The sequence below is a fragment of the Lonchura striata genome, chromosome 7 (genome assembly GCF_046129695.1).
Source record: "Lonchura striata isolate bLonStr1 chromosome 7, bLonStr1.mat, whole genome shotgun sequence".
In the NCBI taxonomy this organism is placed as follows: domain Eukaryota; kingdom Metazoa; phylum Chordata; class Aves; order Passeriformes; family Estrildidae; genus Lonchura; species Lonchura striata.
The window spans coordinates 19,035,679-19,054,281 of NC_134609.1; the positions used below are offsets into that span (position 1 = coordinate 19,035,679).

General features: G+C 50.3%; 1 protein-coding gene across 1 annotated transcript; it reads right to left on the reverse strand.

Annotated features, from left to right (window-relative positions):
- Positions 1-1,959: 1,959 nt before the first annotated feature.
- Positions 1,960-17,690, reverse strand: LOC144246609 (uncharacterized). Its single transcript, XM_077784664.1, has 3 exons — positions 17,617-17,690; positions 16,352-16,442; positions 1,960-11,260 (listed from the first exon to the last, which is right to left on the reverse strand). The coding sequence occupies exon 3, from the start codon at positions 11,191-11,193 to the stop codon at positions 6,778-6,780; it is 4,416 nt and encodes a 1,471-aa protein (XP_077640790.1). The 5' UTR covers positions 11,194-11,260; positions 16,352-16,442; positions 17,617-17,690; the 3' UTR covers positions 1,960-6,777.
- Positions 17,691-18,603: the final 913 nt, after the last annotated feature.

Sequence of the window (18,603 nt, forward strand, 5' to 3'; positions counted from 1 at the left end):
GCCAGTGCCTGCTGTGGGGATGGAATGGCTCCAGGGGAAACTGGGCACTCGTAGCTCTCTGGGGAAGGGTAAGGGGGGCCTGGGCAGCAGTCCCCAGGACCACCAAGAGGTTGCAGTGTTGGTGCCACAAACACAAGTCTGCCACAGCTCGGGCACTGGTATGGGAGCACAGAAACCCCACACAGACATTTATATCCTCTCTCCGCAGGGAGGAGGTGGCAGTTGGAAGGTGCCAGCCTGCTGTGCCCTACCTCATGCACTCACTCACCTTCAGTCTTCCCCACTTATCACACCAAACCAACATTGATATCAAAGAAACGTTTAATAAGCTGCAATAAAATATGGACCTTTAGAAAGCTCATAGGGTGAATACTGACAGTGAGGAAGAAAAGAAAACAAGGTGGTGGGAATCCTTGAGGAGTTCAGATCTGAGTCAGGGACCTTTTATCTGGAACAAGAACACAACTTTTTCCATAGGCTAGGATGAAATAAAAGACAGGAGCACAGAGTTCACAAAATGTCAACATTTAGAGAATCGATACATATTCAAAGTTCAAATGACCCAGCTCTTATAGCTATACATATTGATTTAAAGCAACTTAATATAATTTTATTTTCTTTCTTTTTTTTATATATACACTTTCAAAGGTTTGTCAGGTGAGGTATGTAAACATTATCTAATGGAAACTCCTCTCCACATTTCCAACCGAGAATTCACAGCAGACAATTCATTTTCCCAGCTTGTGGCGCAGTACTTCCCACTCCCTACACCAACTGGGAACGCCGTCCCAAGCCACGGCTCTCCCAGGTGCAGTCACCAGCTCCCCCTTCCCACTGCTGGTCTGTACAGTTCACATTGCTTGGGCTCAAACATACAGTACCGGACAGGAGGAATTTCAGCTCAGTGTCTAAAATTTATATAGAAACAAACAGAGAAACAAAACTCTCCCAGGGAAGCAGACACAGATGAAGGAAAAACATTTACCATCAGGGTGGAGAGAATATTCAAATGTTTTACATCCTAAGGAAAAAAATTACTGTGCTGTTTCCTTTTTTCCTTTTTTTTTTTTTTTTTCTTTTTTTACACACCTGTTCCAAGGGTGAAGGAAGCATGGGACTGGTGAAGGGTCCTGCAGGGCTGGAACCCAGCAGCACCCCTCACTCCATCCTCCAAAGTCAGAGACCCATCATAAAACCAGATCCTGCTGACAGTGCCCCACACAGACAGCTGGACTGGAAGGTCAGAGCCAGCCACACTTCCAGGCAAAAAGGGGTTAACAAAGAAAAATAAAAACCTAAACCCACTTAAGCAAAAATTACCAAATGACCTCAAACCTCCTAGAAGGAGAATTAAAATTGCAGAATGATTAGCAAATGAGCAAATGACCTTCTGGAGCCGGCCCTAGGACTAGCAGCGACAGCAGTGTGCTCTCATGGGTCACCCGTACCCACAAAGGCAGTAATTCACTAAGTGGGAGTTTGCTACCAGCAACTACCTACCCTACCCCAGTGGTCTGGGGGGGGTTCCATGGGGTAACAGCATCTCCCCCTTTCTGCATCCCTGGGGACACTCCTTTGAGTACCTCCAGGTCAAGAGACCCACCCCAAAGCCATGCTGGACTGAGGCCCTGCTGGGAGCAGGGTTTTTCCCACCTGGCCCTGAGCCCCGAGAGCCCCTGCCATCAAAGCAGACATTATTACTACAAATCTTATTGCTTGCAGTGCCCCCTGTCCTGGGGAACAGCCATCCTGGCCAGCCATGGGAGCTCACAGCCTCCCTGGGGACCGTGGCCAACGACCAGGTCTGACATCATCAAAACGAGATGAAGAGTTAATGCTTCAGCTCTGACGTGATACAAACCCAAACTGAACACCACCACCAGCACCCCCACCCCGCCCCATCCCCCCACGCCATCGCCAGCCCTTTGGTTGTGGCAGGCTGGGCAACACAGCCCCACCCACCGACACACCAGTCAGAACGAGAACCTGTGGAAAGCCCATGAAATAAATATTTAAAAAACCTATTTACAATATTAGATCTGTGAGCATGAAGTGAGAGAAAAATGCTTTTTCCTGCTCCCAAAAAGCTTAAAAAGTAGGTTAGCATCCTGCTGCCTAGCACAACACTATCTTACATGGCACCTACACATAATATATATTCACATTTCATTTTAAAATTAGGTACTCTTACAAATAGACTTAGAAAACATTGGCTAGCAATACAGCCCGCGGGACCGCCTGGCCTCCAGACCCATGTCACAAATGCTGGCCAGCTGCATCCCAGCTCCTTCGGCTGCCCCAAAGCTGCCAACGTGCCCTGAATCAAAACCGCCAGCTGCCCTCTGCTGCCCTTTGGGGAGAAGGTGGAAGTGCTCGTGAGAGGGCTTGTCTGCGGGGAGGGGAGCAGGGAGGATGGGGACTGTGATTTCTGCTACGCCTAAGGGTGAGCTTAATACAAACAAGAACTCCTGAGAACATCTTAGAACAGATGGATTCATTTCACAACCACCAAGCTGAAGGATGGGCCAAATGGATGCTACGACACACGGGGGGACACACGTGACATGGGGACATCACAGCCTTGTGGTTTGCTCAAAAAACCTACTGCTACAAGAAAATCTCCAGTGGCATTCCCTGTCAAGGAGGAGCCTATCCCCATCTTGCTCCTGGGTTGTCCAGGTATACAGCCCAAGGATGCAGATCCAAGTACACCTTGGCTGGGGCTCAGCTCTCTTCCCCAGGCATGACTGCTGATGGTGGAAAGGTGAGAGCTCAACCTGGATGACCACCCACAACTCCATGCTGCCCCAGGCACCCATGGAAGGCTGGGGATCACAGCTTTCTCAGTCACCTTCAACTGGGAATGCAGCTATCAGGCTGGAGGTTTATGAGCTGGAGTGAAAAAGTGTCCATCAGCAAATCTCAAAAACAGGGCACCAGTATATCTGATTGCATGTCCATTTCCTGGGAGGTTACTAAGAGCTGGCAGAACTTTTGGAAACATCAGCATTTCCAGAGGTGCCACAAGACCAGCTGGGACACAGGCTGGGCTGCAGCTTTGCTCATCTGCACACCACCAAAAAATAGTGGTGTGGGCAAGCAGCCAGTCTGCTCGGTCCAGCCCTGCCTGACACCCCCAGCACTGAAGGGACAGGGGTGCAGAGAGCAGCGGGAACAATTTCATCCTGCTCTCACAGCTCGTGGACCTTGACCAGCAATGCAGCAGAAAGTCTGTCAGAAGCATCAGCGCCAACTGGTCAGCTTTTCAGAGAGGTCTGCTGCAAATCTGTCTCCCTGACTTGCTGGCAGGTGACTACAGAAACCCCACTGCACAGAGTGAACACCAGCAAATAGGACCTTGCCAGGGATGAGTAAGTGATGGATATAAACACGTGCATGCCTTGGGTATATATCACACACCCTGCCAGAAGGGAAACCCATTCCAGGGCTGGCCTTGCTTAACAAGATACTAACAGCTACAGGTAGGAGGAGTCATCCTGGGCTCAAACTGCTCTTGCTACAGCACCAGCATAAGTCCTGACTCTCAGCTTGGCAAATGCAGCTCCTCCCAGTGGTTGAGATGGACAGATTCTGAACATGTGAACTGTGAAGACATAGAGCTGCTGATGACAAGAAGAGAGAGAAAAAGGTAACCATGCAAATGAGAGAGGGGGGCTGGCAGCAGAGGGACAGTGAGGACATCTGTGGAGGTGCACAGCTAAGAGGATGCTGCTCCTAGTTCATGGATCAGGGTGCATGATGGAGACTAGTTTCAATAGGATGAGAATGTAGCCAGCAAGAACAGCTGAAGCCACAGAAAGGGACCTCCTTTGTGGGTTGTAGCACTTGAAATCCAGAGCTGAAGAAGTAGAGCAGGGAGCTGTGGGGTGGCCCAGGGGAAGAGGAGCGCAATGAGACTGTGGATCTGATGATGGCACTGTGGTAGTGCCAGTGGGCAACTCTGTGCCTGTAGCACATGGAAGCACACTCCATGTCCATGTGGAATAAGGTACTAAATAATGTTTCTTATTTTCTTCCATTCATTAAGATCATCTGCAGCTCCCTGTGCATCCCTTGCATGATGTAAGAGCCACATTTATTGGTAACAGACGGCTCTAAGGCAGGGGCTGTGCCTCAGCAGCACACGTCACCACTGCCTGTCAGGAACACTGCTGGGAAGCTCAGTGTTCTGATCCCACCACTGCCTAAGCCAAGCAGTGCACACTGAACTGGGACAGATGCCCAGAAGCTGCTCCACTCCAGCACCAAGGACACACGCTGCCCCCCAATCTTGCCATGCTTGAGCTAATCAGTGCTGGTGAAGCCCCAGGGTGCAGGAAGGCATCCAGGACACTGGAGCAGCAGCATCCCATCTAGAAAGGTTCTTTCCACTTGCTTTGTATAGGGTTTTATCCTAAAGGAATTCCTGCTCCCAGAAGCACAGAAGACAAGGAGCAGGACAGCCTGCATTTAGCATTTACCAGCAGCTAAAAAATGAGAGAGGAGAGAGGGAAAGCCTCAAGGAGTGTGCAGTGCATGGTGATGGTGCAGGCGCTTCAGGAGCAGGGAAGGATGGGGAGAGGGGATTTGCTGCAGGGGATGGCGTGAGCAGCAAAGGTAAGAGGCGTGCTCACACGTACACCTGGCCCAGAGGAGGGAGAGGAAATCTGGGCCCATGTGGCTGGGCCCAGAGGCTAGAGAAGGACCATAACTCCATCCTAAGGATGGAGAAGCAAGAGGGAAAGACACCCTGCAAAAGAGGTACAGATCAGTCACTTAACTGCCATCAGTGCCCTCCTGCCTTACACCTTTCTTGAAATGCTTTTAAATCTTTCCTGATGGAATGTTTGACATATTTAATGCATGCAGTAAAAATTAAAGTAATAGATAACTTCATATTAATCTGTACAGGGACTGACAGGCTAGATTTAATCACTTCCTATCTGTTCAGAGAGTTAACTTACTCTAGCACAATTGAAAGGAAAGGCAAAGGATTTTTTTTTTTTTTAAATCAGCCATTTCACAGTAAGAGAAAAATGTGCCACAGCATTGTGAGCGTCAATGCTTGGGAAAGGGAGTACCTCCAAGAGAACCAGAAGTGCTCTGTGAAGGGAGTGCAAATCAAACACCTGGTTTCATCCTCTGTACTAAAGGGGTACAATGAAAGATTTTAACACAATTATCTGCCTTTCACCTCCCGCACCCAGGCTTTGAGATCTGGGCTTCAATGCCAACCATGAAAAGCAATTCCCTTTGCAGCCAATCCCTTTCCACCTCTGCTCTGAGGGCCAGTATCTCTTGAATTCATGGGCTACACCAGAGCCTTGCTCTCATCAGGAACAAGCAGCTGAACAAGGACCAGCAAGGCAGCTGGTAAAGGTCTGGCAGCCTCAGGGTCCACACAGTGCCCTGACAGGCACTGCTGCTTTATGTGTGGAAGAAGAATGGCATTGGGATTCCTGCAAATGGACTCTGCAGCAACATGGAAATGAAGCCGTGGGGATGCAATGGCTGAGCAGGGCTCTTTCTCTAGCACAGACCACAGCCCTCCCCAGCTGCTGGTCATCTCTGCCCAGCAGAACCAGCACAGCCACACATGCACTTCTATGCACTTCTAACAGGTTTTTCTAAGAAAAGACAGGCACTATGACCCTGTTCTGTGACAGAAGCAAGGACAGACCTCCCACACCTTGCTGGTAAAAGGGTGAAATGCAAATTATGGTAAAAAATTAACACAAGCCAGTCCCTTATCCCAACCTTATTTCAACTGCAAATCCTGGCTTTGGAGAGCACTAGGCAAAATGTGCACAAAAGCACAAGGTGAGGGCCAGAATTCCCTTCCTGCAGAGCACCAACATCAGGAACCCAAGCCCTTAAAAAGGGAGAGATTCAATCTTCAGTGAAGCACTGCAGAAAAGCTTTGCCATAAGAGACCACAGAAATCACCACAAGGACAGGGAAACAGAAGAAGGAAGTCTGTCCAAAAGCAGAGCATGGCAAGACTGGTTCATCCCTGAAGCCAGCAAGAAAAAAGACAGCTACAGCCCAGCATGCCCAGCCGGCAGCAGTGGGTGTGACAGCCTGGTACCTGGAGCCCCCAGGGCATCTCCTCAGCCTGAGCGGGCCCTCCCCAACCACGGGGTGTGCAGTGAGGAGCAGGCAGCCATCAGCAGTACACACACCAGTAGCTACTTCACAGGTAACAGGCTGGGACACCAGCAATGCTACCAGCAAACCACAACGGACAGACTCGCCCTTCTCTCCCTTCGTGATGCGAAATGGTTTTGGTTTTGCTTTAAATGCCACTAAGAAGACAGACAGAAGAAGGACTCTGAAAGAAAGGGAAATGTTTGTGTGCACCCAAAGGCTGACAAAAGCTACTTCATGTGCACGAAGGTGGTTTTCTTTCTGCTACAGTACAAGTGCTTGTGCCTCAAGTATAAAACGCAAGCCTCCAAATCACACAGACGAGCTTCTTATTTTTATTTTTAAAGTGATAAATAAGGCACTGTACTTTTAACAAAAACTGCCTGGTTCTAAGTTTAAAAGAACCCAAGGAACGTTCAAACTGCAGAAACTTCCTTCTGAACAGCAGAGCCAGACAGACCAACCTCTTCTCTGTCCAAGACACATCTGCTGATGCCTAAAATCATGGGCGTTTATCCTGTAACTGCGGATTTTAAAAGGCTTGCTACAGCTTATAAAAGCAGCTTTAGTTAATGCATGGTAAAGGGTTACTACTATACATCAGTTTTGTACATGGCTACCGGCTCTTTGCTATTTCGGGTCCAGTCGTGAGCGTTTGCTGTGCGAACAGTCCACTTTTGCCCTTAGCTTCCTCTTGCCCTGAGACACACTGTTCTCCTGCATCTTCTTCATGGACCTTGTCAACGTCTTCCCACTGCTGTGCTTCTTGTTGGCCATCTTCTGTGACCGTGTGGAGGACTCCCCCAGGGGCTTCTGTTTTGGAGACTTGGACAGCTCCTCGTGACTGGGAGGCAGCACGGCCCGTCTGCTCGTGTTCTCCTTGCCCTTCCGCACGGGGAGCCGCATCTTCTCCAGCTGCTTTTTCGGGACTCTCTTCTCTTTCAAAGACATTTTTCTGGCCAGTTTATTGCTCCTCTCCATGGCAGTCTGCTTTCGGGTTGCAGGAGATTTCACGCTGACCTCTGAATGCTTTATTTTACTTGCCTTCTTTGCAGGCAGCTTGTCCTTGGTGGAAGAGCTGGATCGCTCCTGGGTGCTCCCGCTCTCCTTCAGCATCTTCTTCTTCTTGCTGAGCTGGAGGTCGACTTTGGGCAAGGGGTCCTCTTGGGACCTGCTTTTCCCCTTCCTCCCCTTCGCCGTTCCATCCACTGAAGGAGATTTAGCAGGAAAGGCAGCTGCTTTGATCTGCAAGGCCAACTTTGGCGACATCAGGGGGTTGATGCACACACTTTTCCGGCTCTGCTTGCTCTCCAGGGACAGGTGGTCCCCTGGGCCATCACTCCGCTTCTCTGCCTTCACCACGCGCTGCTGGGCTCGCAGCTTGCCCCGAAGATTGGAGTACTTGCGCAGGATCCTGGTGCTGGCCTGTGTGGGCAAGCTGAGGGCAGGCTGGATGGTTTTGTCCTCACTCAGCTCCTTGGTGCTGGCATCAGTGGGAGACGTCTGGCCAGGAGTGGTGGCTTCTTCAACCTCTGCTTTATCAGCATTCTCACGAATTTTGGCCCAAAGCTTTTGGTTCTTCAGGTTATTCCGAGCTGGGGTAGTGGCAGCAAACTTCTTGAGATGTTTTTTCAAACGTTCAGCTTGTAGTGAGCTGGGGTAGAGACTAGAGGAAGAATATTTCTGCATGGGGACTTTCATGGGGGGAATCTCCCCTGGGAGACGGGTGTTGAGTTTCTTCACAATCACTAGAGACCTGGTTTCAGTTGTCTCCAGAAACCACTGGCATATGTCAGACAGCTTAAAGGCCTTCATAAACAACATCTGCACAGGAGAAAGCTTCTGCACTTCCAGTGAGCCTCTGCTTTTCCGTGTTCTTTTTTTGCTTTTCCAAATCTCTTTCAGTTTGTCAGCTTTGTTCTTTACCTTGGGGGTTGGCTGGACCTCCTTCTCCAACTGAATCCAGCCCTTCTGGATTTTCATGTACTGAGTGTTGAACTCAGCAATGAGCTCCTGGTTCTCCTCTTCAGCACACCACTCCATGAACTTTGGTTTGCTATCAGCCATGTCTATGTCCTCCAGTGTTGGGCAGTCATCATTCCCTGAACTGTGTTCATCCCTCAGCTTGGGGATTGCTTGCATAGACTCCTTCCCTGGTGTGTTCTTTTTTGCACTGTCTACAGGTGCAGGTGCATGTCGTAAGTTATAAAACTGCAGAGCAGCCTTTTTATGCTTTGCAGTTTTTGCTGGAAGATGCTTGCTTCCACCTCTGTTGCTGGGACATGGAGACAAATTGGTCACCAGCTCATAGTTCACTGGCTTGCCCAGATCCCTGACACTGTCAGAGCTCTCCTTGTCCCTTGCACGGGTATTGACTGGTTTCACATCTACTTGCTCCACATCATTAGCAGGAACACTGTTCTCTAGAGAGAGGGTAATGTTTTTCTTCTCAGAATCATCCTGAATGCTGATTTCCAGCATCTCACCCGGTTGACTTTGGCTGCTGTTAGCAGAGGAGTCATCTTTAGAGGAATTTTCTCCCTCTGCAGCAGTCTCTTTTGCTAAGATGCTTTTATAGGTTTGTCTGGTAGTGACACCATTCTCCTCTCTTGGCTGCTGCTCAGTGATGCTCTCTGGAACCTGGCCAATGCCTGGCTCTTTGCTCGTTTTGAGCAGCACATTGGGGAAGCAGTCACTGGGGAAGGGCATGGATGCTGCCTCATCCAGCTGCACTTCTCTCTTGAACCGCTTAGCACCAGAGCTCTGGGAGAGTTTGATCTGAAGGCAAGGAATCTGTACAGAGCTGGAAGAACCAGAGTCCTCAGCACTGCCCTCAGCAGGTGACGGTGACTGTTGGCTTCGGAGACACCGGTCTGATGCCACTAGCGCTCTCCTGCCTTTCTTTCGCTTTTTGTCTAGACTGTCTTTGGGAGAGACAGAGTCTGAGCTGTTTGGGTTGGGTGGCATTTCCCCTTCAGTGGGCTCTTTTTCACCTGCTGTGCTGTTATTCTGCACTGCCTCCACTTCCAAGATTTTGGGGAGGGGTGTGCTGACGAGCAGAGCATCCTCTTGCTCAAGAGGGCTGTCATCCACCATGACCGATGATTCGGCTTCTGGTTTAGCATCTATGCTTTTGTTCACATCCCCGCACTGCAGAGTGGCAGGGGGCTCCAGGAGGCTCTTCCCATCCATGGTGGCAGGGGGCTCATCATGAGCCTGCGAGCCTGGAGAGCATGTGGAGGGCTCTGCCAGACACTGCCCACAGAGCTCAGCATCCCCTGAACCTGGAAGATGGGCAGGATCCGTGGTACCATCACAGGGGAGAGGTGTTGTGTCTGTAGCAGCAGAGGCCTGTGAGGAGGACTTTGGCTCTGGACTGGCAGGGAGGTCTGGAATAGTTTGTATGTCAGAGCCTGAACAACCTTCCTCCTCACCGTGTGCTTTTGAAATGGAAAAGGCAGCAATATCAGCAGCCTGCCTGCTGCTGCTGCCATCCCCAGAGGAGCCCAGGCTACTGCCAGCCTCCCAGGTGACAGTGTCTCCTATTGTCATCCCCCCTCCTTCAGCAGGAGGGGAGCCAGGTGGCAGTGAGCTGGCCAAGCTATCCTCTTTCTGGGGGCTGGGTGGAGCAGAAAGGGAGAAGAACGGCATGGCCAGGCCAGCTTCCCTTGATCGCAGTGCTCGGGTATCCCGGAGCTGCATGGAGCCCAGCTCAGCTCTCTCTTTTGTTTCTTGGCTGGCTGGTGCCACTTTAGCCAGGAGCCTCAGGGAAACCCTTTTCTCACCCTCCCGTCCTACCCCTGCAGACCCCTCCACCGAGAGCAGCAGGGGTGGCTTGGCACTTACGGGGGTGTCTGTTCGCAGTGCCGGGCCGCTCGCCCTCTCCTCCGCCCGGGAGCCCTTCACCAGCGTGCGGACAGTGGGGAGCTCGCAGCACTCCCCGTTGAAGTAATACCCCCGCGTGCTCTTCCTCGCCGTCCTGCGGGACGACACCAGCCGCTGCGCCTCGAAGTGGCACTCGGTGATGGGCTGGCTGATGTACACCACATCGCACTGGTTGTCATAGTCATTGATCCTCAGCCCCGATGCCTTCTTGCTCTTCCGAGATGACCTGAGGGAGGCTGCCTTGGCGCGGGGGTGCCCACCGGGGGGCCGGTGGGCGGCTGGCATCGTGCCAGTGGGCAGCCAGCCCTCTTTGGACTTGTCGAGCATGCCCTTGTCGGCTGGGTGCAGCTGGCAGCCTGCCTTGCTCTTGGCATGCAGGTGGTTTTCTTGCTTTGGTCTCGCATCTTGTTCTTTTGCGTCTAAGTCCTGGTGCAAAGATGCTTTTGAGCTGCATTGCAAAGTGTTCTCTTTGTCGGCTCTGCGGGGAGGGGTCACTGCAAAGCCAGGATCCCAGGAGTCCTCTGGGAGAGCCCTGAAAGAGCTCTTTTGGGACCCCAGACAGCTATCTAAGCTGTCCTCGCTGCCATTCACATTTGCCACTTTGACTGAGATATAACCTTCCATGAGAGTCTTACCTGCTAGCTGCTCTTTATTATCCTCACACTTCCTGATACCGGCTTCTTGTTCATGTCCAGCAGCTTGCTGCCCTTCCAGGCTCTTTGCGGCATGATGGAAATTCAAAGAGGAAGAGTTCAACGTGCTGAGGTATCCTTGGGTGGGGCTATCCTTTGGACTAGCAGAGCGAAGCCTGGTGATGGGGAGCTCGCAGAAGTCCCTTCTCAAAGCAGGACTGGAGTTCTCTGCTCTGTCCAGAGACTTCATTTCCACTGGCTGCTTTGGGGCTTGTCCCGTAACATGCAGGGGGCCATCGGCCCCTGACTGCCCTGGGTCCAATGTAGAAGGGAGCTTTGATTCAGTACAAGTAGCACCCTTATCCTGATTTTCAGTGCTTCGCTGGCTACAACCAGAGCCACAAGTAGAGGCCTCCATGCTCTCAGATTCAGATAACTGCTGGCCGTCAGAGTCTGGTTGTACTTCAGTGTATATGTCGTTTAGCACACGAATGAACTGCTTCTGGTGATGTGTACACAGTCTGACCATAAATTTTTCCAGTGGAGACTTCGGCTGATTGTTAGAGTCTATTGCTATTGTCTCTGCTGGATCCTCACTAGAGAGACAAAGAGAAAAGCAGTCAGTAATATGTCCTAGAGAATATTAGTTTATGCTGCAAAACCAGAATAACCCTTTTCCTCCCAGTTAGGCACATCACTTGCCTGACCTCCGGGTGAGATCAAGCATCCTGTTTTCCCAGGGCTGGCAGGTGTTCCTCCAGTCCCAGCATGCACACTTACATGTGCACACTGCTGGCAGGACACGGACTGCACTTTTGTTTCTCTGCCACTGCCAGAGCTCTCATAATTGCACTTTTGCCTAGGACATCCCAGCGTGTAGGCACCATGTCACATGTTCAAAGCAAACCTAAAAAGAATCAGACTTAGTATCTGCACAGCACCTGGTGTGGAAGGCCCAGCATTTCTAGGATGGCTGCATACCTCCGCTCCCTCACTCTGCACTGCCAGGCTGGGTGGGAGCAGAGCAGCATCCCAGCTGGGCATCCAGATGCCAGGAATCTTCAGCTACTTTAAGTCTTAAAATTCTGCTTACACCTCAGTAGCAAAAGATGGGTCTGGGGCCAAACTGAGCAGATCTGAGCCTCTTCTGTAGTCAGCACAGAAATTCTGGTGAGCTCCCAGCCTGCAGGACATGCAGGCAGCAATGTACCCTGTGCGGTGTCGTGCCATTGGCACTGACCTTTGATTAGCTGCCATTTAATAAAGTGTTTCTGCAGCTGATGGGCTGTCAGCACACAGTGGTTGTGCAGAAAGATGGGTTTCTACAGCACAGGGTCACTGCCACTAGCTAGCGCTCAAACCCAGGCCATTATCAGTTACCTGCTTGGCAGAGGCAATTAATTAGGATTTACTGGTAGAGAGGTTAAGGGATAATTACCCAGTGTTTGCATGAAAGCATCATGAATGCCATGCCAGGTGCTGTTATTGAGACCCTATCTGTTCCCAACGGCAGCACAGGCAACTCCCACACAATCCTGACCACGCCGAGAGAGCCCCACATCTTGGCACCCACACTGCCTGACTCGGGATCTTTACAAGTAAAGTAGGGTTGCTTTGCAGCAACACTTGTACTTTGCACCTCCTGGCCTTGTACTGGAGGAGTGAAAGTCCTTTCTCCCCCTATAGCCTTTCTCTGCCTGCCCCCCTCACCAGCATCAGACACTGACCTCACTCACTCAGCTGGGTCAAGGGGGTCAAAGCTTATCAAAGAGTTCAGGGCCAGGGTGGAGAAAAGCAGCTTCATTTGGAGTGAGTTTTCCCTCTCCATGCTACCAGGCACAGGGCTCAACAGGTGGATGAGGAGGAAGAGCTCCAGCTTGAAGGAGCCATCAGCAGAGAAATGGAGAAGGGACAGCCAGTGGCTGGAGCCAGCCGCTCTCAGTGGCATCAGGCACACCAGAGCCTGCCCTGGGCAGCCCTTACCTGCTCCTTACCTACTGCTTGCTGGCTGCTTCCTTTGAACTGACATGCACCAGGTTGCATGATTCCCTGTGTGCCCTGATTCCCTGGGCTGGTGGGCAGGGAGAAATACCTGGGGCCACTTCATGCTGAGGGCTGACCAGGTCTCCTCTTTGCCCAGAAATGCCAGGCTGCAACCGAGCCTGCCCTGAGCAGCTGCTACCCAGCCCTTTGCTTTCCAGTTTGCCCAGGCATAACATGTTTTACATGTAATGAGGCTTTGCCTCTCAAGCCCAGCCTCTCAGTTTCCTTAAAGGCTTCTTAGGCAGGGTTTTCCTAAAACCACCTGGAAAGGCTGAGCCAGCTCAGCTTGCCGAATGTGTCCCAACACCTCCAGAACATACTCCCGGGGTTAGCAATAAATAACGTACCTGGAGATTGCTTTAATACACCCAGGTGAGAAAAATGCACTCCAACAACCGTCTGAACTGGTCCTACCTGGCGCTGCGATGGCTTTCAATTTGGAATGCCTGGGATTAGTTTAAATAAAAATACTCAGGTACAACCTGGCCTCTCTCCAGAGCCCTGCATGGGAAGGGTTATGTCAGCCAGGATCTCTTACACCGCCCAGCTCCTCCCCTCGCTCTGCTGAATAACAAAAGGGGATAAAAAAAACCTTTCAACCCCCCTGGGCTTGGAGCAGGGGGCTTTTTGAAAAGGCAGAGCTCAGCGTAATCTTTTTTCCACCTTTGCAAAGAGGGCGGTGACTTCTCTTACCTACTCACAGGCCCAGCTCTGAAGAGAAGCAGCCATCTTCCCCGGGGAAGACTGAATTTATAAGGACAGCAGCAGAGGTGGGGCCCTGCCCTGGCCCCTCCACTGCCGTGCTGCCTGGGCAGCTGTGGGCAGGGGTTACGGTGGCAAAAGAGCCATCTCACTCCTTGGGGCACCTTTGGGTGCTGCACTCCATGGCCGTGAAGGCAGAATCCTTGGCATAGGCAAAGCGATTGCCCGGGTGGGTGGCAAGAAAGGAAAGGAAAGGCTGGGTGATGCCTGGTGAGGAGGAGGAGGAGGCTGCAAACCTGTGTGCAGGGGCCCTGGCCTAGGGGAAGGGACCAAAGTGGCTGGGCACTGTCCTTTCCTGCCTTGCAGCTGTGATGCTGAGCACAGCCAGCTGCAGGTCACGCCAGCTTTGCAGAGGTGTGTGGGACAGAAAAGGCTCATGTCCTGCTTGTATGGCAGAGAGGACCTTGGCTCCCTGATCCTGAAGGTTCCAGTAGTATTTCTCCCTTGCCTTTCACCTAGTTTCTTCCTCTGAAGTGTGACTGAGGCCTTCATGCTCATTGTCACCTTATTTGCCCTACTGTACTCCAAGGAGACAATCAGAGATACACAGAGCTTGTCAAGCTATAAATTTAAAAAAAAACAGAGATAAATATATTTCCTGCTTGATAAAGGAAATAAATCCATTCTGTTTTGATGCCCTTTCTACTTAGAAGACCCATCTCACACTCAGTGACACAGTTCACCTGGCACATTGTGTTCAGGGTCCTCTGGTGTCATGCCACTTCAGCTCAAAGACAGGCTGCAACTTCTCACCTTGAGCTCATCTGCTCCTTCTCCAGTCCATCCCTGTTTGGGTACTGCAGGCAGCATCACCTTATTCTGGGTGTCTAAGGATAAACTTGGAGCAGAGCTTTCACTGCCACCTGAGGTGAAAAGGCTCTGAGGGTGGCTATGTCTCACCTCTGTCCTTTCTTTCCCTGTGCCCCCAAGGGTGCTGAGCTGCAGCCTGTGTCTCTCCATCTCCAGATCTCCCAAACACACTGAGTTCTGTGCTCCCTGGGGCCTGCTAATCTGTGTGCCTTGGTACCTATCCAGCATTTCCCACTATTCCTGTCTGTTCTGGCTATCACTAATAAGTAAAACATGCCCATGGGCATTCTCTTTTGAGGCAGCTGATGGATGCAGGATTGCCCACTTGCTCCCTACTTAAGGCAGTTTTGGAGAAAAGCTTGTTTCTGGCTCACATGTAAGAGTCGAGTTACATCAAGTGCCCCACATTTTCAAGCAGAGTACAGTACAAACTGTTGCAGATAAACTATTTTTTAACGTGGCTTATCAGAATAGGGGAGAGGTGAGCTGACTGCAGAGCTGAAGTGTCTTTCCAGGGAAAGGTGCTGGGTGTAAACATGTTCCTCAGCCTGGAAAAAGCACAACGGGAGCTGAAGACTCAGTGGTAAACACAGAGGATGGAATTGGGAACATGGTTTTGAACAGGAGGAAAAATTGCTCTCAGGAGGCAGCCAATCCTGCCTCTAAAGAGGCAGGCAGGCATAGTCCTGCCTTTTGGGAGATACAGGCCAGCCCCACAGAAACTGCTGGACTGGAAAGACCAGCGAGGGAGCCTAGGGCTGCCCATCCCACCTGCAGTCTTCTCCTTGGTGCCTGTACTCACCCCTTCCCACAGGGCTTGGCCCAGGGTTCTCCTAGTTTCATGTGTGCATGAAGAATGAGCCATCTCTCTCAAGGGCTGGAAAAGCCACAAGCCAAAAGGAGGTTCACAGCCAGTGAGAGACAATCTGGGGACCCTCTATGCCTCTAGCTAAGCTGTAAGTGCAGTCATAAATCTGTATGGGGTCCCCAGAAGGATTGACTGCAATGGGAGAGAAGCTCACCTGTCAGTGAGCTTTCCTGCAGAGCCTGGGACATGGCAGGTCTGCCCCTTCTGCCCACCAGCCTCAAATGCTGCCTTCACAAGGCTGCAGTGCTGGATCTGTTCCTGTACCCCCGTGCCTCTCCTGTGCCCTCCTTCCAGCCCCACTGCACGCGCTACCCTGGGACAGCAGAAGACAACCTCAGTGTCCCAAGTGAATTTTTACACCAGAGCCCCTCACTACCTCCCAGCCCCTCTCGATTTCCCAGGGCAGCCCTGCTCTCTTCCCCTTCCCTGCTGCCACAGAAGGTGTCAGAGGCATCAAGGGGCAGGAGCTGTCAGAGGCACAAGCGGAGCTGTTGCTACGCAACCCCGGCGGTGCAGCAATTAATGCTGGGGAAAACGTGCTGTGCTCTGAAGCTATTTGCATAGCTGCGTGCTGCAATACATTTGTTTGCATTGTGCCTCCACTGTTTAGTGGAGTTTAAAGTCAACCCTCCCCCAGCTCTTGCTGGAGGGGACCTGGGGCTTCCAACAAAGGCCACGCGGTTGGGGCTGAAGGGGCCGGGGGAAGGCAGAGGTTTGGCAGCCCGTAACACCTACAGACTGCACAGATAGAGGATTTACAGTATGGAGAGGAGGGCCAAGTTATCTGTGTTTCTCCCTACACAGCCTGAGGAGCTTTTCCCAGCTCCTGCAGTGCCCCCAAACCACTGGTGGGGTTGTCATAGCTCTTCCTTCATGTTGTACAAGGGTGACACTGTGCTTGCCCTGCTTCTGAATGCCATAAAAAAAAGTTTTAGTGGCAGCCTAGTCTGCCTCCAGTTCTATAGTGTATTTGGGCAGGAAGCAAGAGGGGAAGAAAGAAAGGGAGAAAGAAATCAGCTGGTTCATACCAACCTACCTGGGAAGCCAGTCTCCGAAAACCTGTCAATTGCCAACTGCAATCTTCTGGCTTGCCCACCCCAAGTTTTTCACTATTGAACATGAAGCCTGTACCCTTTTTGGGTTTCCTTTTTTAGCCCTTGAACATCAGTTTGATTGATTATAAGTTTACAGGTATGTTTTGTACCTCAGAGGCACAAGAAGCAGCAGCAGAACAAAAGTTCAAGGCTAAGTGTTTCTGTTCCTTTCAGACCACTCTAAGCACCAGGATTATAGTTCTGTAAAAGAAACAAAACATAGCTATAAACTTATAAAATCCAATTCAGTATTTTTACAGGGATGACCTTTCCCCTCCCTCTCCTGCTGCCCACAGCTGACTGTGCCAGTTGGCAGAGAGGTGCCTTACACCACCCAAAAACAGAGGTACCATTTGAGTACCCTACCAAGCTGAAGGGTGTCTTGGAAACCTGACTAAAAGCAGAGATTTGAGAAACATGGGTGACTAAGAAGAAAGACTAATTGGTGAGCAATGCTCTCCATCAGCTGAACTCAAAGCACTGACCATGCCCACTGTGAGCCCAAGGTCTGGGGCAGGGTCTCACTGCCCTTGCGTGGCACCTCCAGCTCGCTGGTTTCAACCACTTAATTTATTTTTCAGGGTGAGTGGAAATGCCTTTTTGAGGGGTTGCAAAGGAAGAACAGCCTCTTAAAGGGGACCTGCTCACTGCTGGCAGTCAGGTGAGCTGACCCCAGCCCCAGGGGTGCAGTGAATCCTGCATGCTAAGCATGCACTTGAAAGAGGCTGTGCTGTGGGTTCCCAAGGACAGGTCTCCTTTGCCTGTGCTGGAGGGCTGCATGCAGAGCTCTTACCCAGCAGAAGGGGGAAATGGGTTCTCTGCCAGTACCAGTTCAGCTTGTTGGAATGGCCATGCAAAAGCAAACATGCTGGGAAAGGCGTGGGACCATCTGACTGTGCTCAAACCCATCTCCACTCATAGCTGCAGCACAGACCTCGTGCCTTGAGAGGCGCAGGATGTGCTTCCTTCTGCTGGCAGAATGGATGTCCCCTTGAAGGGGATGGGCAAATCAGCCATGGGCACAAATAGTGGAAGTCACTGAAGCAAGATTTTCTGGAGCTCATCTTTCAAAGCCCCAATTAAAAGGCTGACACTGGATGCACCAGTTTAAATGCCTGTATTTCAATCCTCAGAAATATGCCTGGCACCTCACACTCCCCACACAGATGAATGAGTCCCTTCACACCTCTGTGGGTGCTACAGTAATTCTCTCTCACTGCACTGAAAAAAAAAAAAAAAAAAAAAAAAAAAAGCAGCATGCAAAGAGCTGCGGCTCCACATAACAGCTAGGAAGGAGAAAAAGCACTCTCCTTCTCTAAATTAAAAGCTGAAGTTGTTCCAAGCACAGCCAAAATAACTATGGAAATATTACTACCAGGTTCTCAAGGCCCCTGAATTTACTCTGTCCTTGGTGACACACATGGGGATGGACTGAGCTTGTATTTCAACTGAAAAGCAGGAAGAAACAAGTTATAGGTGGGTTTTGTTTGGCTGGGTTTTTTTTGTCAACTGCATGTATTCATCAACATAACCAGGTTGTACAATCAGCCAACTGGCTGGACAAATAAGAGACATCCATTATAGATTCAGACTTTTAACCCTTCAGAGTAGTGTCTTTTATTTGCTTATTTATTTTTTAAACTAGTTAAACATTAAAAATTACTTCTCCCCACCTGTAACCAAACAGAAATCAAATAAAGCAAAGTTGATTTTACATTAAAAAAACCCAATATCAGCCTCAAGTAAGTTTTGCTTTTTTATATTCATGTCACAACTTCCTCGACTCCCACCTTCCCCAAAACCCAACTGTATTCTATAGTAGTTTATCATCACTGTGATACTTCTAATATAATATGTAATGACTAATTAAAAATTTTACCACTGAGCTATTGCTTTAAAACCAAGGGAAATTTATCACGTTGGAAATACTATTCTACATCCTAAGTTTCAAACCCTTTCCAGTATTGTCCTTGCTAATTTTTCTAATTATCAAGATCATTTGGGATCTTCTCTTTAAGGAAAAAAAATTACCATGACTGTTCCTTTCTGAGGCAGTACCCAGAATCTTTGCTGAGCTAGGTGCTCCAAAAGGATAAATAGCACTAGAAGACCAGAATAGATAGAGAAACAGACAGCACCAGAAGACAGATAACAAAAGCATGCAGGGGAAAAAAAAAAAAAAAGTTCTTACAATGATTTTCACAGCTTTGCACGTTTTATAAAAAGCAGCATCCATTTAAGAGAAGGGAGAACAAACTACAGGGACTGTGGAGTAGGGAGGGATGCCCTGAGTATCTTTAACAGTCCCAGGAAGCTATACTGGCTCTGGGCTTGAGGTGACACAGGTGTGTGGCCTCTCCCC

Bases quoted from the DNA above. Each gene is read 5' to 3' on its own strand.
- LOC144246609 (XM_077784664.1), bottom strand. From the start codon at position 11,193: ATGGTCAGACTGTGTACACATCACCAGAAGCAGTTCATTCGTGTGCTA.